Below are 23,390 nucleotides of genomic sequence, written 5' to 3'. Positions count from 1 at the left end.
TTTCAGGAAAAGAAACATAATAAAACACGGCCACGGGTTTGTGGGATGCTGCAAATAGCTGTAAATGCGTCGTTGAGTTAGTAACACAGTTGTTAAGCAAATCTGGCTTATCTGAAGGTCGCAAAACATGATCGCATGAACTCGGGACACTGCGACCGTCATAAATACGAAGCCGCGCTTCTGAATTTTGATCATGTTGACACGGGGATGATGAAAACAGTCATACGTCGCTTTCTTCAGCGCCCGTGTAACTTCAAACAGTCACTAAATGGAACTGTACTATCTGTACTATCAGCCGTGCATTTTTATTTATTTATTTATTTTTTGGTCTTTTGCAAATTCCCATTATAGGCTGTTTGGCTTTATTGCGACCAGTTTCCAGTTTTTAGCAGTTTTTTTTTTTCTTGCACTGTGGTAGAAGTTAGCCTTAAAAAAACCCTTTGCAACTCTTTGTTTCCAAGTAATAACAGGAATTGCTGTATGTGATTAGTTATGACTTCTTGGGGGTGGGGGGGGGGAAAGAGAGAAAGGGGTCCTTTAAAACTAAACAGATGGAAGCCATTATCAACTAGCCGAAATGGAGCACGCTGATAGACTGTTACCCCCGTTCAAAACAACGCCCATCGTGATCTGCAGGGACTGTTATTGACCGGCCTAGAATTCCACCTTACGTTCTCCAAGGAAATCAAGTTGCGGTTTTGTGTTGTTCCTTGGCTGCAAATCTCACAGAGATTCGGTCTCCTCCCCTCCAAGGAAACGTTTGGATTTCCCAACCATTCTGCTCGGTGTATCTCGGTCCACACAGCCTCCCCCCCCCCCCACCCCACCCCCCGAGGAATCTGGAAGTTAAAAAGATGCAGGCCACTGAAAATCCAGCCAGTAAAAAAGGATTGCCAGTAACTTTCATAAGCCTCCAAGGGAAATTATACGTGTCCCGGGATAATGTTGCAGGATCCGATCTTCCCAGCTTTTTGGGCTCGTGCTGGAACTCACCCTCAGGGATCTTCTTCCCTGTCTCCAGAATATGTGCGCTGGGCTGATCTACGTGTTGGATTTATATGGTTTCTGGCTGTGAATAGCTTTAAGTTGTTAACTAGGGTGTGTTGATGGCTGGATATTAAGTCAATAGTTGTTAGTTTCTTTTGCTGCCAAACTCTCCGGCTCCTGGGTACGGAGCAGCGGTGGGTTTCGCTTATTTTTACCACTGGTTTGCCACGCGTGTGCACGCTTGCTTTGTGCGTGCATTTTTTGTGTATGCGCCCGGCCTTCCGCGCATGCGCCTGGCCTCAAAAACGTGGCTAAATAGGATGGCATGGCGCTGGAGTAGGTGGACGGACCCACCTGCGATCTCTGCGTCCGAACCGGCTGAATGCCACCTCTGGTACAAAGCATTCAGAAAGTATTCAGACCCCCACTTCACTTTTTGTCAATTTTGTTATGCTGCAGCCTGATTCTACAGTTGTTGAAATTTCCAGTTTTCTACACTCATTAATCTACACTACCGGATCGCCCGATCCGGTAGTGATGGCAGCGGGTGGTTCAGAGAACCGGTAGCAAAAATCCCTGCGCTCCCCTCCCCCACATGCCCAGCTGAGCCACGTGATCATCAGAGGCTTTTTTTTAAAAAATTTTAAAAGCGTTTTTCCTACAACCTCTTCGGCTGAAAAAAAATGCTTTTAAAAGTTAAAAAAAAAAAAAAAGCCTCTGATGATCGCGCGGCTCAGCTGGGATCGTCAGAGGCTTTTCAAAGCATTTTTTTCCTGCAACCTCTTTGGCTGAAGAGGTTGTAGAAAAAATGCTTTTAAAAGTTTTTTTTTAAAAAAGGTGACCACGCCCACCAAGTTATCCCCCACCAAGCCACGCCCACAGAACGGGTAGTAACAAATTTTACATTTCACCACTGCCCCATAATGACAATGTGAAAACACGAATGTTAGAAATGTCTGTAAATTTATTAAAAAGAAAACACTTTCTGAATGTGTGGTACCTGGTAGGCCGGCGGTAAATCAGCACTCGTACTGACTGACAAGGGGCCAGCCGGTTTCCCAGGCTTCAATCATTTCTGTAGCTATTTTTTCCCTGCTCAGCCAACAATCATAGTAGCTGTAAAATTGAACTCGTGTCTTTGTTCATTGCAATATGAAGCCTCCTCACCTCATTCGCTCATGTTCTCGCAATCTGGTGATTTACCTTTCTCCCTGTCTGCCCCACATAGTCGCAGGGGCAATCCATATAGGGAATCTGCTAAATTACGTTTAAAAGTAACTCATGGTGCCAGTAGAACTATCTAATGATAGTCCATATTTTTTTACGTTTCTGATCCAGGCAGTGGTGGGTTTCAAATTTTTTTATTACCGGTTCTGTGGGGAGTGGCTTGGTGGGCGTGGCAGGGGAAGGATACTGCAAAATCCTCATTCCCACCCCACTCCAGGGGAAGGTTACTGCAAAATCCCCATTTCCTCCCAATCAGCTAGGACTCGGGAGGCAGAGAATAGATGGGGGAGGGGCCAGTCAGAGGTGGTATTTACCGGTTCTCCGAACTACTCAAAATTTCCGCTACCGGTTCCCCAGAACTGGTCAGAACCTGCTCTAACCCACCTCTGGATCCAGGGCAACTTAGCTGAAACCAATAATTGGTTCAAATAAAGATCAAGTTTAAAGTGAGCCTCCAGCTTCTTACTTTTGTACGGCCTTTAGCTGCCCAAGTTGGCACCAAATGTGGCCACAATAGGCAAAGAAATGACCAAACATATGAATGGAGAATGCTTCTGGTTTGGAAATCCCACAGCTACGTGATGATAGAAAAGTACAGGTGGTCCTCATTTAACAACCACTTGTTTAGTGACCGTTCAAACTTGAGATTCCAAAGTGCCCCTGCAGTCAGATAATTGTGATCTGGCTGCTCAACAACCAAACATGATCGCGATTTGCAATCTTTCCTGCTGGCTCCCCACAAAATCACTGGGGAAGCAGGCAGGAAGTCAGTTCTGGTCAGGTGAGATCTTTAATGACCCGTAATGATCACCTTGTTGACAAAATCAGAAAGGAGGAGGTGATAAGCCGCCTGGGAAAGCCAAGGGAAATCATCAAAACCATCAAAAAAACGAAAGTTAGAATATTTCGGACATGTGATGCGACACCCGGAAAAATACGGCATACTTCACTTCATCCTCCTCCAGGGAAAAAAGAGGAGGAGGAGGAAGAGGAGGAGGGGGACTGTAGGGTCCTTAGTGCCCTCTCTGAGCATGGTGCTTTTCTTGCAGGCATTGCATTACCCAACTAGGTAACATCATCAGTGCTAGAAGGGAGTGGGATTTGCAGAGAGGAGGAGGAGGAGGAAGAGGACTGTAGGGTTCTTGGTGCTCTCTCTGAGCATGGTGGTTTTCTTGCAGACGTTTCATTGCCCACCTAGGTAACATCATCAGTGCTTGGGAGGAGGAGGAGGAGGACTATGACTATGGGTCCTTGGTCCTCTCTCTGAGCCTGGTGGTCTTTTTGCAGACATTTCATTACCCAACTAGGTAACATCATCAATGCTCTGACAATGATGATGGCTTGGGTAATGAAACGCCTGCAAGAAAACCGCCAGGCTCAGAGAGAGCACCAAGGACCTCTCAATGGAAATTCCAATCTCAATTATGGTCATTAAGCGAGGACTTCTTGTAACAGCCTCCTCCCTCTCAACCTCCACTCTTCCAATTCAGAAGGGTCACTTGCTTAGAACGAACATACCTGTGCAATATTTTTGTTCAGAAGGAAGACACCATAATCAAACTGTAGTTTCTCTCCTCCTTTTAGATAGAGCGGAAATCTGAAACAGAAAGAAAGGACAGTGTGATACATGATAGGTATTTTTGCTGTCACCCCTTCCAATAAAGAAACATGCAGGTGCAGTTTCCAGAAACCTGAAAAAATAAATGACTTTATATACGTATGTATTTATGCCTGCTCGTATTTGTAGGCAGAGTTTCCAGGTAGCAATTAAGAGTAGTCTGGCCAGCTAAACGGTGTCTACTACAACTGGTAGAATCTCTGTGGGATGCATTAGTGTCATTAAACAATGTACAATGGTACTTTGGTATTCAACGGCTTTGAAACGCCTCGAATTTGGTACCCAACGCATTTTGATGCAAACATTTTGTCCCGGTACTCATTATTTGTTTGGTACCCAACACACAAGCTAGAACTTGTCAGTGTCGGTGACACATCTCCGTGGTCATGTGGCCGGCATGACTCAACGCCAAAGGCGCACGGAACGCTGTGACCGTCCCACCAAAGGTGGTCCCTGTCTTTCTACTTGCATTTTTTACCTGCTTTCGAACGGCTAGGTTGGCAGAAGCTGGGACAAGTAACGGGAGCTCACCCCGTTACGCGGCACTAGGGATTCGAACCGCTGAACTGCCAACCTTTCAATCAACAAGCTCAGTGTCTTAGCCACTGAGCCACCGTGTCCCTTTGTGACTCACTACAGTATTCCTTACGGGAAAAAATAGTTTGGTACTCATTGTTTTTTGGTATTCATCATGCCTCTCGGAACCAATTAGCAATAAGTACCGAGGTACCACTGTATTTATGGCTAAGCCAACACCTATTTCAAATAAAAGCCATTAACACCATATGCTTTATACATACATAAATTGTAGGCTGTGTTGTTTCTCTGTGTCATACAATATATGTGGGTATATGAATAATTTTGTATTTATTTATTTAGTCGTGTTTATGTAGTGTATATTGGGGGTGGTGGCCCTTTGAGAGCTGTATGCAACAAAATTTCATTTGAATATATGCTGATTAGTGTACACAAGAACAGTTTTTTCCCAAATGGCATCACTCTGCTAAACAAATAATTCCCTCAACACTGTCAAACTATTTACTAAGTCTGCACTACTATTAATCTTCTCATCATTCCCACCACCCATCTCTTTCCACTTATGACTAACTTTGTTGCTTGTATCCTTATGATTTATATCGATATTCTTTCCTGATTGCTTATTTCTACCCCATGACTATCATTAATTGTTGTACCTTATGATTCTTGATGAATGTATCTTTTCTTTTATGTACACTGAGAGCGTATGCACCATAGACAAATTCCTTGTGTGTCCAATCACACTTGGCCAATAAAGAATTCTATTCTATTCTATTCTATTCTATTCTATTCTATTCTATTCTATTCTATTCTATTCTATTCTATTCTATTCTATTCGACAATAAAGTTATTCTAAGTCTAGAATGGATAAACTTATCTAACTGCCCAGAGACTGCCTTGAGGTAAGATGGGTGGCTAATAAATTTTACAAATAAATAAATAAAAGTACAGTAACCAAGTCAGCATTTCAATTCTACAATACTTCAAACTCTTGATGGGTTGTCTCAAACTGAGGAACATAAAGTCATTCGGCTACATATCCAAGCCAGCCTTAACTAGCAAATCTGTAACTACGAGCCGTCCACAGACCAGAAAGGTTAAAACACATTTTAAATAGACATAACTGTAGGAAAGTTCCACCATCGATTTAGGGATATAGAACAGTGGTCCCCAACCTTTGTGGCTTGGGGACACGGGGAGGGGGGCTGAGAGGGGAGCTGTGTGTGTGTGTGTGTGTGTGTGTGTGTGTGTGTGTGTGTGTAAGTACGCCGGCCCGCCACTCTTGCAAATAGAGCTGCTCTGTCTCATATCATCTTCTTTTAATGACCCCATAATACCTTACGGAGTTGGGCAACTGAATGGAGCTGAATGTTTCCTGACCGGATGCCCTTCCTGTCGCCAATGCAGAGTTTTGTTCAGCAGATATATTCTCATTGTGCCCAGAGAGAGAAATATCTGCCTCTACCTAGGATCGAACTCACAGCCTCCTGATGGTGAGGCGAGAGCTCCACCTCCAGGCCACTGCGCCACTCTGCCTGCGTGTCACATAACGGAGCAAAATGCACTTAACAACTGTCTCACTTAGCAACAGAAATTTTGGGCTCAATTGTGGTCGTACGCTGAGGACTACCTGAACAATAAAATGCAGCATCAAGTTCTTGGACGATTATCAACATCTCAGCTAAACTATCCAGAAAAGAAGCTGAAATATTGGACCGACTTCCTAACATCTTGTCTCCTCTTAAAAATGATGCATTTTTGTCCAAAGTGGTTCTCAGGCTGAAATATTAGAAACAGAACACGTGAAAGCTTAGATCACTACAGAACTATGTAGTGAAGTCACTAGGACTAAGCTGCCTCAGTTTGATGCATATGAGAATATTCTCATTTTGTGGATAACAACACCCTGTTGGCAAAAGCGATGATTTATTACACCTCAGTAGACCTCAGCTTAAAAATACAAGAAATTCTGCCCAATTTTTTTTATTTTTTTTTTGGCTTTTCTATTAAGCAATCAGCTAAGGATTCTTCCACAATCATTCTTGAGAGACCTCCTAGTCATAACTGCGGGGAAAAAATAATAACATTTGGAACCAAACAGTTTCTTTTCACCTATTCATCTTTTTGATTTTGTAACCCCTCTCCTTAAACGAACACTTCCAAAATCCATTCTCCCTTCGCTTAACAGCTTACGCTGTTACTCAGCGCATCTCAGTGGTGGCACAATGGTGAGAATGCAGCCCTGTAGGCAAACTCTGCCCACTGCCAGGAGTTCGACCCTGACCAGCTCGAGCTTCATTCAGCCTTCTGTCCTTCCAAGGTTGGTAAAATGAGGACCCAGTTTTTTGGTTTTTTTTGTTTTGCTTTAATTTATATGCTGCCCTTCTCCGGAGACTCAGGGCGGCTTACAATGCGTTAAGCAATAGCCGTCATACTTTTGTATATTTATACAAAGTCAGCTTATTGCCTCCACAATCTGGGTCCTCATTTTACCTACCTTTGAAAGGATGGAAGGCTGAGTCAACCTTGAGCCTGGTGAGATTCGAATTTACAGTAATTGCAGACAGCTGGTGTTAATCACAATGCTTTAGTCCACTGTACTACAGGCTCTTCGGTTGTTGGGGGCAATAGGCTGACTCTGTGAACTGCTTAGAGGGGGGCTGGAAAGCACTGTGAAGCGGTATATAAGTGTGATAGCTATGTCATATATTCCCTCAATACTGTCAAACTAGTTACTAAGTCTGCATTACTATTAATCTTCTCATCGTTCCCACCACCCATCTCCTCCCACTTATGACTGTATGACACTAACCTTGTGGCTGGTATCCTTAAGATTTATATTGACTGTTTCCCTATGACTATCATTAAGTGTTGAACCTTACGATTCTTGACGAATGTATCTTTTCTTTTATGTACACTGAGAGCATATGCACCAAAGACAAATTCCTTGTGTCTCCAATCACACTTGGCCAATAAAAAATTCTATTCTATTGTATTCTACTTCTGTAACCTCAGAAGAACACAAACACAAAAAAGTAGCAATCCATATAATTTATAAAATCACATATATAGGACTAAGAACACACGACAATCCAACCAACCATCATGCAACTTTCATAGCTAAGAGAAGCCAGACTATTCCAGCTCCTAAGATCTTTTGGATCAACCAGCTCTGACTTTCCAAGAGAGAGAAGATGATGTCCAAGAAAATGCTATGCCAAAGGACTGAAGAAGCTACTTGGATAAGGAGCGAAACATTTGAAACCAAAAAAGTCCAGTAGTTATGAGTCAACTTCCTGACTAGGAGGAAGCTGTGATTGAAAAGGCATTGACTGTCAGCAGTTCGATCCTGACTGGCTCAAGATGGACTCGGCCTTCCATCCTTTTGAGGTCGGTAAAATGAGGATCCAGATGGTTGGGGGCAAGAGGCTGACTCTGTAAACCACTTAGAGAGTAAAAGCACTGTGAAGCGGTATATAAATGCTATTGCTATTCCTTCCTTCCTCCTTCCTTCCTTCCCTTCCTTCTTTCCTTGCTTCTTCTCTTATTCCCTTTCTCATTCTCCTTTCTGGTGGCACAGTGGTTAGAATGCAGTATTGCAGGCTGACTCTGCCCACTGCCAGGAGTTCGATCCTGACCGGCTCAAGGTGGACTCAGCCTTCCATCCTTCCGAGGTCGGTAAAATGAGGACCCAGATTGTTGAGGGCAAGATGATGACTCTGTAAAACGAGGGGGCTGTAGAGGACTGTGAAGCAGTATATAGAAATCTAGGTGCCATAGCTATTGCAATCTTGACTTGTCCGTGGTATAGTTTGACTTGCTCGCTGTATAATTTGAAAAAAACCATAATGTGTATTTTGTCAGGCCAGTTAAAGGTTAACTGTTAAAACAAAGCTAAAACAATCTATTCTTCTTTTTTAAAGAAAATCCTCTTCAGCTTAAAAACAGAAATGCCATCCCAGGTTCTCAAATGTAAACATATTTATAGGTAGCCCTCGACTTACAACAGTTCATTTAGTGACCGTTCAAAGTTACAACGGCACTGAAAAAAGTGACTTATGACCAGTTTTTCACCCTTATGGCTATTGCAGCATTCCCATGGTCAGGGTGATCAAAATTTGGACACTTGGCACACTGACTCATATTTATGACGGTTGCAGTGTCCCTGAGTCATGTGATCACTTTTTGCAATCTTCAGGCAAGCATAGTCAATGGGGAGCCAGGCTAATTAACAACTCTGTTACTAACTTAACAACTACAGAGCTTCACTTAACAAGTGTGGCAAGGAAGGTCGTAAAATGAGGCAAAACTCACTGAACAACCATCTCGCTTAACAGAAATGTTGGGCTCAATTGTGGTCGTAAGTTGAGGACTACCAGTATTGTTAAATTCTGTGGTTTATAAACTTTATATTCTAAGGCATCAATTTCATATGTGCCAAAAGGCCAGTGACTATGTTTGTAGCAGTGTTTCTTAACCTTAGCAACTTTAAGTAGTCTTGACTTCAACTCCCAGAATTCCCCAGCTAGCTAGGCTGGTGGGGAATTCTGGGAGTTGAAGTCCAGAAGTCAAGGTTAAGAACCCCTGGTGACATCTGCCTTTAATCCAAACTACTGTTCTTTTTACAGTGTAAAACGCTGAATTGTTTTCTAACACCTCCCACCTGTTTCTAATCTCACATTAAAAAAAACCATGTGCTTTAGACTAGAGAGGCTGATTTTCTTCTAATCAAACGTTTTGCTTGTGTTTCAAATTGAACCTGGAAAGCCCAAAGGAGACACAAGTCCACAAACACAAAAAAAAAAGAAAAAAGAAAAAAAGGCTTGGACGAAGAAGTCTCGAGTAAAAAAAATGTTTCGCCGGCTCATGTTCTCTCAACACAGAATGGCTTAAACTTCGATTTATGGAGAAGTCAAAATGTGAAAATGATCCTTTTTCTGACAGCATTTCTTCCACCTAAATCGTTTGATTAAGCGTAATGGGTGTGCAATTTTGTGCATTGCACATTAAACGGGGGGTGGGGAAAATGTTGCAGACCTTGGATTCTGGCACTCTTTCCTCAACCCCTTACAACTCTGGTTAAAATCACGGGAAAGGAAAAGGATCGATGATTACAATGGAGCAATCAGCCACATCTCAAGCCGTTGCCCTACTGCCCTTCTTCCCATGAGGATCTAATGGAAGGAAAATGAATCAGGATTCCCCTCCCCCCGCCCTTTCTCCTAGCTTGTTTTTTCAACTTGATTCTTTCATCAGCCTCTTCCCTCATACCAGATTTAATCCTATTCTAGTCTCGGAGTCATTGTGCTGGCAGAAAGGTGTACGGACAGTGTCCTGTTGTTGTTAGTCGCGAAGTTGTGTTTGACACATCGCAACTCCATGGACAATGTTTCTCCAGGCCTTCCTGTCCTCCACCATCCTCTGGAGTCCATTGAAGCTCACGCCGACTGCTTCAGTGACTCCATAGAGGCACCTCGTTCTCTGCCGTCCCCTTCTTCTTTTGCCCTCAATTGTTCCCAGCATTAGGCTCTTCTCCAGTGAGTCCTTCCTCCTCATTAGGTGGCCAAAGCATTTGTGTTTCATCTTCAGGATCTGGCCTTCTAAAGAGCAGTCAGGGATGATCTCCTCTAGGACTGACCGGTTGGATGGCCTTGCAGTCCAAGGGACTCGCAGGAGTCTTCTCCAGCACCAGAGTTCAAAGGCCTCAATTCTTTGGCCCTCCATCGTTCCCAGCATTAACTTCTTCTCCAGGGAGTCCTTCCTTCTCATTAGGTGGCCAAAGTATTTGAGTTTCCTCTTCAGGATCTGGCCCTCTAAAGAGCAGTCAGTGTTGATCTCCTCCAGGACTGACTGGTTGGATCGCCTTGCAGTCCAAGGGACTTGCAGGAGTCTTCTCCAGCACCAGAGTTCAAAGACCTCCATTCTTTGGCCTTCTCAGCCTTCCTTATGGTCCAACTTTCACAACCATACATTGCAACTGGGAAAACCATCGCCTTGACTATAGCGTCCTGAGCCCCTTATATAATTTCTTTTCAAATATCTGGAAAAAATAACAATGGTGCAAGTCCATAGCAAATTTCCTCTCCCAAGTCCTGAGTTTCATAGTTTCCTTTCTTCTAACATGCGTACGAATGGATTTCCAGAGAAAAATTGCAGACTACAGGAACCAGGAGCATTACTCAGGGGACTTTGAGGACAAAGATAAACCTCCAAGTGGCCTCAACAACCCTCTAAAAGGATGCAAGTGTCCAGCTCTCTACAAGGTATATAAATCCTTCCATTCTCCACCATCCAGTCAGAGCTGAAGAAGCTTCTCGGATGAGAAGTAAAAGGGCTTCAAAAGAAAAAACAAGGAAGTCCAGTCGCCTCCTGAAAAAAAAGCACCTTTGGGACAACCCTGACCTGGATGATTTATTGATTTATTGATTTATTTTTATTTTTATACCGCCCTTCTCCCGCAGGACTCAGGGCGGTGCACAGCCAAAATAAAACATAGTATACAAAATTTAAAAACAATTTAAAAACAATTAAATAATTTTGGCCCAAATAATTTAAAAGAACCCAATTAAAACCGAATCAATTAAAACTGAGAGGATGGGATCAAGCCAGCCCGGCTAGATGGAATAAGTGTGTTTTCAGGGCCCGACGAAAAGTCCGGAGGTCTGATATCGTGCGTATCTCAGGAGACAGGTCATTCCAGAGGGCTGGAGATGGAGAATCTCTACAGATTTTTTAACACAAGAGCCTTGGTGGCGTAGCAGACTAAAGCACTGTTAAGTAATACCAGCTGCCTGCAATTACTGCAAGTTCAAATCTCACCAGGCTCAAGGTTGACTCAGCTTTCCATCCTTCCAAGGTAGGTAAAATGAGGACCCAGTTTATGGGGGCAATAAGCTGACTTTGTATAAAAAAGAACACCGCTTACGGGGGAGGCCAAAAGCCCTACTAAGCAGGTATATACAAAAGTATGAAGGCTATTGCTTAACGCATTGTAAGCCGCCCTGAGTCTCCGGAGAAGGGCGGCATATAAATCGAACCAATAAATAAATAAATAAATAAAATAAATAAACACTATATCTAGTGAATATTCCTGCTGAAAACATTTTGGGACACTTGTACAAAGCAGCTTATAGATGGGGGCAAATCAGAAGCAGCTGTTTTACCATCCTATATGAGAACAAGACGGTAAACTTCGTTTCACTCAAGGAGGTCTTGGCAATCACTTGCCGAACGTGCTACTTGCAGAAACCTGAAGGGGTTTTAATTCTCCTCTTAAAAAAAAAAACCAACAACCAAGAATAAAGCATGTTTTCCTGACTACTGTTTATAGACTTCTGTACCTGCTCCCAAAGGGCTTGTATTTCCTGTGGCTTCGACACTGTTGGAAGTTTCACAAGGCCTCGGAGCTTTGCTTCTGGCCTGTAAGCCAACATGGTTAAGTTGCCGTTGCCTTCAATGGAGGGTGGGGGGGGTGGGGAATGCAACTGAGCTGCAGGCGCTTTAGCTCAAGGGGTCTTCTTGGGGAATTAAGTACCACTAACAAAACAAGCTACCAAAACTATCAACAAGCTGTTAAGTCGCCTGGAATCGCGTCTGGCCAGACAGGTGGCATAAAAGTTTGATAAATCGATCAAGCGAAAGGGAGAAGGTACTCCTGGATAAGTTAAAATGGTTTTGCCATGGGATTTTCTTAGACCAGGGGGTGGGGTGCTTAATAAGAGCCTTGGTAGCACAGTGGTCTAAGGCACCCTGTTATTAAGCTGGTTATTAAGACCAGCTGCCTGCAATTACTGCAGGGTTCGAATCTCGCCAAGGCTCAAGGTTGACTCAGCCTTCCATCCTTTCTAAGGTAGGTAAAATGAGGACCCAGTTTGTGGGGGCAATAAGCTGACTTTGTATAAATATATACAAAAGGATGAAGGCTATTGCTTAGCGCATTGTAAGCCGCCCTGAGTCTTCGGAGAAGGGCGGCATATAAATCAAATTAAAAAAAAAAAAAAAAAATCTGTCCCGCGGGACCAGCCTGGAAATATCAAAGGCCCCCGTTGCCTCTGGCGGCTAAAACAGGCCGCGTGCAGCCCCCCTACGCCTCGGTTTTTTACCCTTTATGGCCTCCTGCAACACTCTGCTGGCCGAAAACAGACCCCAAAACGGGCCCGAAAATGGACCGCACGCAGCCCGTTTTTGGCTGCCAGAGTGCTGCAGGAAGCCATGGAGGGAGAAAAGGAGGCACGGGGGCAGGGGTGGGCTGTTGGGGATTTGGGAGAACCTCTGGCTAAGATTCTGTGCAGTTCAGAGAACCCCCAAATCCCACTCCTGTCTGGCCCCGCCCACCCCTCCCCTCCCCGGAGTCCCCACGCGGCCCGTTTTGGATGCAGGTAAGCGCAGGGTGTGTGCGGAGGCTCGGGGAGGGCGAAAAAAAGGACTACCGGAAGTTCGGGAAGGCCGGAAACTCCAGAGGTGCTCTGGAGCCTGGGGAGGCCGTTTTTGCCATCCCAGAGGCTTGAGGAGAGCCTCCAGAGCCCAGGGAGGGCAAAAAAAAAGTGCAGGAGGCCGACTAGGCCACGCCCACCATGGCAACACCCACCCAGCAACCAGGCAGAGAACCCCTTGCTAAAATTTTTGAGGCCCATCCCTGCAAGGGGGGCTGTGCGCGGACCCCCTCGACCTGTTTTTTTTTTTTAAAAAAATTGATTTATATGCCGCCCTTCTCCGGAGACTCAGGGCGCTTACAATGCGCTAAGCAATAGCCTTCAACCTTTTTGTATATTTATACAGCTTATTGCCCCCACAAACTGGGTCCTCAATTTACCTACCTTAGAAAGGATGGAAGGCTGAGTCAACCTTGAGCCTGGCGAGATTCGAACCTGCAGTAATTGCAGGCAGCTGGTCTTAATAACAGGGTGCTTTAGACCACTGTACTACCAAGGCTCTTGGTTTTGGCTGGCAGGGTGCTGCAGGAGGGAACTGTCCCATCTCCCCTCCCGCCCCCTCCCAGCCCGCGGAGAACTACAATGCTGATCCGGCCCTTGAAGAAATCCAGTTTGATACCCCTGTCTTAGACCAACACTAGGTTAAGACCCCTGCCACAAAAATGAAGCCTTTAGCTCTAAAGGAAGGCTAACTACTGACAGACACTCAAATCAGATCAATGGCAATTCTTGAATTTGGGTCAATTGGCCTAATTATGAAGACCGAGAAAGAATGGGTATTAATTTCAAGTTTATGAGAGAGCGGAGTTAGCTGACATGCGTCATACTCAGGAGGTCGCTAAGGTTAGACTGACCTAAACTCCAAATCTGGATTCGCTTGCAAACCACTCTAATTCCTGATCAGTTACGTGAGTCACTGTTTAGATTAGGGAACAGTTTTACACTCTGGGGTTAAGTGGGCCACGGAGATGTTAGTTTTGCTGTGATATATAATATCTGAGCAGCTCCGCTGCAGCTTACAATTCTCGTCCCAAGAAAAATTCGGAACTACTGTGGGAATGCCTCTACCGCGGCCAAACACACAAGAGATTTCATCATCCTAATTAAGGGAAGACTTGGATTCCCACTGAATTTTTTTTTCACTGAACTTAACCCGAAGCCATTTAGACCGAGGAAGAAACTCTGTGCAAAGCACATGAAGGCCCGCTTGGAGTTTGTTCCTTGCAGTCTGAGTGTCTTTTAGGTGGTGGTGTGTGTTTGTTTGTTTTTTTGCAAACTCCCAAGTGGGCTTTCGTGTGTCTTGAACCCTGAGGAGAGGCTTCCATTTAGTCATTCAGCTATAAAGCCCAGATTGGTGGAAGGCTGCAGTGATGGTTGTCCTTCTCGAACTCTGTCCCATCTCCAACCATTTTTGTCTGAAATGGTCTAGGGCAGTGATGGCTAAGCTTTTTGCAATCGCGTGCCAGGAGAGGGGGGGGCGGGGGAGGGTCGCGCACGCACGTGCCCACGCGCATGCGTGCGCAACCTCCTTCTGCCTCCGCTCCTGGCACATGATGGCCTGGTAGGCCCGTTTTTCTTTCTTACCTGGTTCCAGATCCTCTCTGTGTATCTGGGAAGGGCGAAAACAGCCTTTCCCACTCCCTTGGAGGCCCTACGGAGGCTGAAAGGGCCCATTTCCCAACTCCCGATGGGACAGGAAGTGACATTTTTTGCTGTCCCCAGCCTCCAGAACCTCTCTAGGAGTCTCTAGGAGCCTCTCTAGGAGCCTCTCTAGGAGTCTCTGGAGGCTGGGGACAGGAAAAAACGTCAGTCGGGAAATGGGCCCTTTCAGCCTCCGTAGGGCCTCCAAGGGAGTGGGAAAGGCTGTTTTCGCCCTTCCCAGATACACAGAGAGGATCTGGAGCCAGGTAAGAAAGAAAAACGGGCCTTCCCCACCCCGCCCCCAGGCCCTCCAGAGGCAGGAAACAGCCTGTTTCCCTACTTCTGGTGAGCCCAGAAGGCCCGAAAATCAGCTGACTGGCGCGCGCATACGCCCCAGAGCTGAGCTGGCGTGCCCACTAATATGCCTCCGCGTGCCACCTGTGGCACACGTGCCATAGGTTCGCCATCATGGGTCTAGGGTTTCCTGCCTGAGCAGAGGGTTGGAGTAGAAGACCTCAAAGCAGGGGTGAAATCCAACTGGTTCGGACCGGTTCGGGCGAACTGCTAGGGATTATTGGCATTGGTTCATCGAACCGGTAGTAATCACCCCTCGTTGGCCCCACTCACGCCCAGCCGGTCGCCACTCACCTCTTCCGGCCGCTCAATATTCCACAGAATTCAATGTTAAATGCAGCAGAGAGAATGCTAATTTTTCTCCCTCCATTCACAAATGAGCTGCTGCAGCCTGTCCCTTTAAGGTAGTCCCTTTAAGGGGGAGCAGTTGGAATGGAGCCGTTTTCGTGAAAGGCAGGAAAATGGGGAAGGGGATTTTCCTGCCTGTCATCCATTCCTCAATCTCGGCACAGACTGAGGGAAGGATGGTAGGCAGGAATATCCCCCTCCCCATTTTCCTGCCATTTGCGACAAGGAGTGGCTGGGAGGGGAGGGTCCGGTGAGGAGCCCCTCAATGTGAGTGATGTCGAGTTGGCCATGCCCACCCAGTCACATGACCTCCCCCCCAACAAGCCACAGAACCGGTAGGGGAAATTTTTTAATTTCACCACTGCCTCCAAGGTCTGTTCTATTCTATATTCTATTCTATATAGGTCAAGGGACTACCTTTATGCAAAAAAAATAATAATTACCCTTTGATTAAGTATGTACTGTCCCCACCTGACCCTTCAAAAGAGTTTTTTTAAAAAATACTTACTCTCTTTCTTTCTCGGTCAGTTTGTCATTAATGTTATCTTTGATTGCCGACCGGGAGCCCTTGTGAATGATTGGATACCTGAGTGGTACTTGCAAGAAGTAGGAAATCATGGAGACCAGGTGAGCCGTATAGCCCAGAGCGACGGCAATGCTCCCATCATCCTTTGCTGCGAAGAAGAGCAAACAAGAGCACGCTGTTGAGTCCAGCTGACCAATTCAAGCTTTAAGAGCAATCCCACTGTTGTGCTGTCCAGATTTTTGGATTCGTTTTTAATTGAGGGATTTAGATTGTATCTGTGGGCCTTCGAGTCAGAGCTGAGTCCGGTCAGACTGCCTGGACAAATCCTTGCAGTTTTCCAGGCAAGATTTTGGAAGCTGTTTGCCATTGCTTGCTTCCTAGGGCTGAGAGGAAGCGACTGGCCAAAAGTCAGCCAACTGTCTTTCATGCCCTGGGCGGGACTAGAACTCACAGTCTCCTAGTGATCAGCTTAAAGTCACCCAGCCAGCTTACATGCCTAAATTAGGACTAGAACTCACAGTCTCTTAGCGATCGGCCCAAGGTCACCCAGCTGGCTTTCATGTCGAAGGTGGGACTAGAACTCACTGTCTCCTAGTGGCCAATCCCAGGTCACCTAGCCCACTTTCATGCCTAAAGTGGGATTTGAACTCATAGGCTCCTAGTGATCATCCCAAGGTCACCCACATGGCTTTCATGCCTAAATCAGGACTAGAACTCCCAGTCTCCTGGTTTCTAGTCGGATGCATTCATCACTACACCAAACTGGCTTAATTTTTTTTTTTTTTTTTTAATTTGATTTATATGCCGCCCTTCTCTGGAGACTCAGGGCGGCTTACAATACTTTAAATAATTGAGATACAGATACCAAAACAGAGTGCTTCAATAACAAAGAATTTGAGCTGAATAAAAGGATTGCAAATGGCAATTTTCATGCCCTGCACTGCTTTTAATTTCACTCAAAGTTAGCTGTTTTGTGTAGCACCTTTCCCAAAATCTCTCTTGTCCAGGGAAGCCATCATTCATGGCCAAAACAGCAATCCCTACCAGGCCACAGTCCCCGCTAGCTCACAACCTCCTTCATCTTTACGTCCTGTTCATTCTCTTCCTTCTTCCACCTTTTCTTTTTTCTTTTTTTTCTTATACAGAAAACTCAGATTTAAATGAAAGACAGAAGGATGTTAGTGGAGGAACTAACTTATCGTCTATGCGTCTAAGTTTTCTGTATAGAAAAAAAAAATACATTTTCTGAGGCAAACCTTAAAAGACATCACAATTTTTTATTTGTATAAATTTGTGCCAAGGTTTTGGCAACAAGAGACAACACAGGAAACCTTATGAAAAGAGATATTCGATTAAAAAAAAAAAGATTTAGGGAAAGAGGGGAGGGTAGGAAAAAAATCTATTTCGTTAGTTCAAAGACCTTTGATTTTATGGGTGAACTCTGTGGTTCAAATCTGTGTTTTCCATAGCCTCCTTCCTTTAATCCTTCCCCTCCCCAAAATAAAAAGATGAAAGCAACTCTCTGTCAATGCAATCTTATTTTATTTTCCTCCCCAAAATTTTTAACCATACTGTGGGACAACTGATGAGTTTGTAAAAATGTTAACAGCCTCACAGGCACTATCAAATAGCGGCCTTAAAAAAAACATCCAGCTGTTGAGGGATATCGAGATGGCTTCCTTTCCCTCAGCTTTATCGTCTCGTTTTGCTCAAGTCCAATTCATAAAACATTCTATATAAAGCTAGGATCATGCAGTTGTTTTGCAGGTTTCTTCTATGTTTGGGCAATATGGCTTAAAAATAGGAGTAAAATGCCTCAAGGATACTGTTCAAGGACTGAATCTACTCCAAGCTTCGCAATTTTCTCGCGCGGTCTGTTAAAGAATTTGCAGAGTAACCCTTGAGTAGCAAGGGTGTGCACATGAAAGCGACTGAGAGTAGTTACGAATAAACACAGCCAACACACAGATGCACTGAGTTGTGTTTACTTTCAGGAAATAGTAAGGCACGGTCCAATAAACAGTCCAGGTCATACACATATAAAGCAGGAGATAGCAAAACGACAGTCCAGGGATAATCCAATAACAAAGTCTTCTTACCAGTTGTCGTAGTCATTCACAATAAACAGTTCTTCTGAATTTGCAAACAATAGCATACAGAGATATCAGAGAGCAAGAATAGCAAAGAGAAACAAACCATGTTTCTAGCTCCCTCTTAAGATTGGCTACAGAGCTAACGAATCAGGACATGCAATACAGCAGTCTTAAAGCTATATTGAGGGTTTATATATTGCCAACCCAACAAGGTAGGTAATAATCATTTCCTAACACGGTGTTTCTCAACATGAAGAGGTGTGGATTTTCAACTCCCAGAATTCCCCAGCCAGCAATATTTTTTTTGTCTCAACAACAACAAAAAACACATTTTTAACACAACTGATGGGGGGCTGGGGGAAGGGTTTCTGTTCCATTGGCATGTTGCACAAAATGAGATAACAAAATGAGCAGGTAAAATGCCCAGTTACCTTGAAAGTTTTCAGAATTGGGCAACTTCACTCCACAAATAAGATAATCCTCTTGATCATTCTGTGGATTGAACAGCAGAAAGTGAGGTTGTATCAGGGCCACGTTTGTTGATAAACTCCTGATTCTGACAGCAAGCTAACATACATACTGGACATACAAATATATATATACATGTATGTATGTATGTAAAGGTTTCCCCTGTCCAGTTGTGTCTGACTCTAGGGGACGATGCCAAGGGAGCCAGCGTTGTCTGAAGATAATTTCCATGGCCATGTGGACAGCGTGGCTATATGCCGAAGCACACAGAACGCTGTGACCTTCCCACCGAAGTGGTACCTATTTATCTACTTGCCTTTGCATGCTTTTGAAGTGCTAGATGGGCAGGAGCTGGAGCAAGGGACGGGAACTCACCCGTTGCATGGAGTTCGGGCAGTGGTGGGCTGCTGCCGGTTCAGACCGGTTCAGGCGAACCGGTCTGAACCGCCTACCTGCCTTGGCACTTGCTCACATTTTTGGTTCTGGGCGAACCGGTTGTTAATTCATGTGCCGCCCACCTCTGAGTTTGGGTTTCGAATCCGGGCTGTGAGCTTTCCAGTTGAAAAGCTCAGCATCTTTAACCACTGAGCCATCCCACCCATCTCTCTCTCTCTCCCTCACTCCCTCCTCACCTCTCTCCACCCACCCACTCACCCATTCATCCATCTATCATCCATCCACCCATCTAAAATTTATTACATTTATATGCTGCCCCTTCCACTTTAAATAGTACCTGACTGTCAAGTGCTAGCTGATCCCTTCCCCCAACCTCAATTATTTCAATAAATACAATGGGAGAAACTGCAGGCAATCCTCGACTTACAACTATTCATTTAGTGATCGTTCATAGTTACAATGGCAATGAAAAAAGGGGCCTATGACCGTTTTTCACACTTACAAGCGCTGCAGCATCCCCATGGTTACGTGATTAAAATCCGGACGCTTGGCAGCTGACTCCTATTTATGACTTTCACAGTGTCCTAGGGTCACATGATCCCTTTTTGCGACCTTCTAACAAGCAAAGTCAATGGGGAAGCCAGATTCACTTCACAACCGTGTTATTAACCTAACAACTGGAATAATGCACTTAACAACGGTGGCGAGAAAGGTCGTAAAATGGGGTGAAACGCATTTTAACAACAGTCTCGCTTAGCAATGGAAATTGCGGCCTCAAGCGTGATTGTAAATTGAGGACTACCTGTACTGGCTTCTCCCAGCCCTATCACCCCTCTGAATTTAAGACCCCATGAACTGACTCTGGAAATACCGTGTTTCCCTGAAAATAAGACCTCCTCGGATAATAAGCCCAATCGGGCTTTTGAGAACGCATGTGCTAAAATAAACCCCCCCCCAAAAAAATAAGCTCTCCCCAAAAATATTTAGCCGCAGGCGCAGCTGGTCCCCGCCATTTCCTCTGGTTAGGGTTAGGGAGACAGAGCTGGAAATCAGATAAGATGGCAAGAGGAGCCACAACTTGCTCCACTCGCCCAAAATAATAAGACCTCCCTGAAAATAAGGCCAAGCACTTATTTCGGGGTTCAAAAAAATATAAGACAGGGTCTTATTTTCGGGAAAACATAGTATTAGGGATGCAAAACCTTATATTCCAACTCAAGAACTCTAGGCTGCTTGAGCTAAGGTCATTTTTGTTCATCATTTCATTTCATTTTCATTTCATTTTATTTGATTTCTATACCGCCCTCCTCCCGAAGGACTCAGGGCGGTGCACAGCCACAAGATAAAAACACATACATACAAAATTTAAAAGTAGAATTAAAATCAAATTAAATAATTTTGGCCCAGACAAATTAAAACCCCAGACTATTTCAAACCAATTTTAAAATTGAATATATAAAATACTAAAAGATATTTAAAAATTAAAAATCTTTTATAAAAGAGGGAGAAGATTAGGCCAGGCCCACCTGGTGAAATAAAATAAGGTCTTTAAAGCGCGGCGGAAGGTGCGCAGATCCGGGATCCTCCGTATCTCCGGGGGGAGCTCGTTCCAGATAGTAGGTGCCCCCACAGATAAGGCTCTCCCCGTGGGGGCCGCCAGTCGGCATTGTTTGGCCGACGGCACCCGGAGGAGTCCCTCTCTATGGGAGCGTACCGGCCGGTGGGAGGCTATTGGCGGTAGCATGCGGTCCCCTAAATAACCAGGTCCTAAGCCATGGAGCGCTTTAAAGGTGGTAACCAAAACCTTGAAGCGCACCTGGAAGACCACCAGGAGCCAGTGCAGCTCGTGCATCACGGATAGTTAATGCTTAGGATAACTGAAGTTCAGACTTTCCTCCAACATAAAAGCCGGACACTTAACTAACCTCCCGAAAATGCCCTTCTTAGAAAAATCCGTCACTCACCGTATCAATAGGATAAATACAGGAAAGCTCAGAGAGCAATTGCCTACGTCTGATGGTCAGCTGAGCGTTGGTCTTCAAGAACTGCTCTCTAGGGAAGGAGACAAAAACTGGCCAATTAGGCAATGACGACTTCCTGAAGGAGCTGTCAACACAGCTGTTATTCTGAGACATTATTATTTCTGCCCCATTGAGAGAGAAGCAGTACTGTTAACTTTCAATATCCGGTGTAGCTGGCTAAAATGGGTAACTTTCAGAAGGGTACATTTCCTGTGTAATGCGCTGACACGGCTATTAGAGGAGAAAAAATGATGGCTTGGGAAGTTTTGACTTAGGATCTCGTTCTCGCAAGAAACTCCACAGATGAATTTATCTGGGCGGAAGGGATGCCTAATGAGGAATGTCCAACTAAGGGTAGCAAAGAGTGTTAATTTCTGGAAATTGTGAGGAGCTCTTGAAAAAAAAAGTATTGTGCAGCACAGAAGAAAACTTCACGGGAAAATGAGAAACGCAACAATCGGTCACTATTTCTGTCTAAATGCCTTCCTTCGCCATTAATGAGGGATTCCAATATTTTAATTTGTAATTCAGGATGTTCAATTTACAATTTTTAGTACTAAATGGGTATTTCTTAAGATCCTGGGCCACACTTCCCCTTCAACTCAGCTCAGTAGGTGTTGCAGGCCTTATCTAAGAGAATTACCCGCTAACTGTATATGTTGTTATTGTTGGCAATTGTCTTCAGTTGAAAAGTCGTGCCCAAATTCCCATGACCCCCCCAAAGACCACAGCACACCAGCCCCCCCCCGTCCTCCACTATCTCCCTGAGTCCAAACCCAAACCCACGTCCACTGCATCAATAACACTATCTATTTACTTTGTTTATTTGACCAAGTGTGATTAGACACAAAAGAAGTTTGTCTCTGGTCCAGAAGCATTCAGTATGCTTGCAAAACAACAGAATAAATAATAACATGTATAATAATATATACAACAGATAGATAGATAGATAGATAGATAGATAGATAGATAGATAGATAGATAGATAGATAGATAGAGATATATAGATCGCAATTTGCAAATTGAAACTGAGCGATGGTGGAAGAAGAAATCACTGATTGTACCAATAGTCATAGGAACCCTTGGAGCAATACCCAAAGAGCTGCCTAGATACATGGAAATCCTGAACTTACTACTCCTGAATATCCTGACTTTGCAAAAAAAATAAAAATAAAAATAAAAAATCCGACTCGGAACTGCCTATATACTTAAGACGCTGCTTAATAGCTCTTAGGTCCTTGGTTAGGACTTGAACTGTTTTTACCAATCTCAGACTATGAATCGAATTGAAGATTAAATCTTAAATAATAATACTAAAGTGTACAGCCAATAAAAAGGGGAAGTAAAAGTAGAAAATGAAAAGTAAAAAATAGCAAAGAAAAAAAACTAAAAGGGATAAACAGTAATAGGTGTTCAGCAAAATGATGGACACCTAATTCTCATAGCAACTAATAAGTTTATCTAACTAACTTTATCTTTCTAACCATCCCGTCCTCTGCCCTCCCCTTCTCCTTTTCCCTTCCCCCCTTTCCCAACAGCAGAACCCATTTAGCGGCCAAAGTATTTGAGTTTTCAGCTTCAGTATCTGTCCTTCCAAAAGACAGTCGTGTTTGGTTTTCCTTTAGGATATATGTTTGTTGTTAGTATATGAAGAAGCGAAATATATGCAAATCTCCCTGCCCCGTTGCAATCGGTTTCAAGGGGGCTTTTTACCTCTTGGCAGTGCATTCCTTCCTTAATTCTTGCAGAGGTTCCTTATCTGAGAGGAGCTTTGAATGTTCTTCTTCAAACTCTTTTCCTACCAAAATCATTTTAGGGAGAAGAAAATAGCTAAGGTTAGTCTTCGGTTGTGAAGACTGGCAATTAAGCAACAAGTTTTAATTAGTTAATTAGTTTAATTAGTTAAACCGCTGGCTCAGGAATTCTGGGAGTTGAAGTCCACAAGTCATAAATGGGCCATGGTTCCTCATCTCCGTTCTAGAATATTCTCCCTTCAGATAATCAAGATGACCCCCAACCCTGTTGGTCTTTTGCAAGGCTGTGAAAGCTCGCTTGTACAATCAGGTCTGGGACCCCGAGTGATCAACACTTGGCGGTCGAAGCAGGGAGGTTGAGGATGGTTTCCCCCGTTCAACCTAATCTCGCAAATGCACAAATGTTTTGTCACATTTTTTTTTTTGCACGCTTTCCCGCCTCTTGCACGGTCCTGTTCCCAGCGGGCCACCAGTACTGGTCTACTGACTGAGGATTAGGGACCCCAGTGTTAAGGCCTGTTTCCTGGCTGTATTAACATCCACAGTAAAATATTTATTTTGTACTGTCTTAATTGCTTCGTTTCTGACGGGTCCTTGGTGCTCTCTGAGCTTGGTTGATTTCTTGCAGACGTTTCATTAGTCTACCCCTAACACTGACGAAGAGGGACGCGGTGGCTCAGCGGCTAAGACGCTGAGCTTGCCGATCGAAAGGTCGGCAGTTCAGCGGTTCGAATCCCTAGTGCTGCGTAATGGGGTGAGCTCCGGTTGCTTGTTCCAGCTTCTGTCAACCTAGCAGTTCGAAAGCAGGTAAAAAATGCAAGTAGAAAAATAGGGACCTTTGGTGGGAAGGTAACAGCGTTTCGTGCGCCTTTGGCGTTGAGTCATGCCGGCCACATGACCACGGAGACGTCGCCGGACAGCGCTGGCTCTTCGGCTTTGAAACGGAGAGGAGCACCGCCCCCTAGAGTCGGGAACGACTAGCACATAT

The 23,390-nt window shown here is 44.5% G+C and overlaps 1 protein-coding gene across 3 annotated transcripts in view; it reads right to left on the bottom strand.

Annotated features, from left to right (window-relative positions):
- The window catches only part of UVRAG (UV radiation resistance associated), a 94,083-nt gene that overhangs the window by 18,322 nt on the left and 52,371 nt on the right, over window positions 1-23,390 (bottom strand). For all 3 annotated transcript variants that reach the window (XM_070942989.1, XM_070942991.1, XM_070942990.1), the window contains 5 exons: window positions 22,362-22,446; window positions 20,592-20,679; window positions 18,195-18,255; window positions 15,653-15,818; window positions 3,733-3,811 (listed from right to left, as the gene is read on the bottom strand). In XM_070942989.1, the coding sequence (XP_070799090.1) occupies window positions 3,733-3,811; window positions 15,653-15,818; window positions 18,195-18,255; window positions 20,592-20,679; window positions 22,362-22,446 (479 nt within the window). The remainder of the gene's footprint in view (window positions 1-3,732; window positions 3,812-15,652; window positions 15,819-18,194; window positions 18,256-20,591; window positions 20,680-22,361; window positions 22,447-23,390) is intronic.

Source organism: Pituophis catenifer, unplaced genomic scaffold (assembly GCF_029215685.1).
Source record: "Pituophis catenifer annectens isolate HBS135680 unplaced genomic scaffold, rPitCat1.0.hap2 SCAF_4, whole genome shotgun sequence".
Lineage (NCBI taxonomy): Eukaryota > Metazoa > Chordata > Lepidosauria > Squamata > Colubridae > Pituophis > Pituophis catenifer.
Note: the sequence above shows the minus strand (reverse complement) of the source record. Positions and strands in the feature narration are given on the sequence as shown.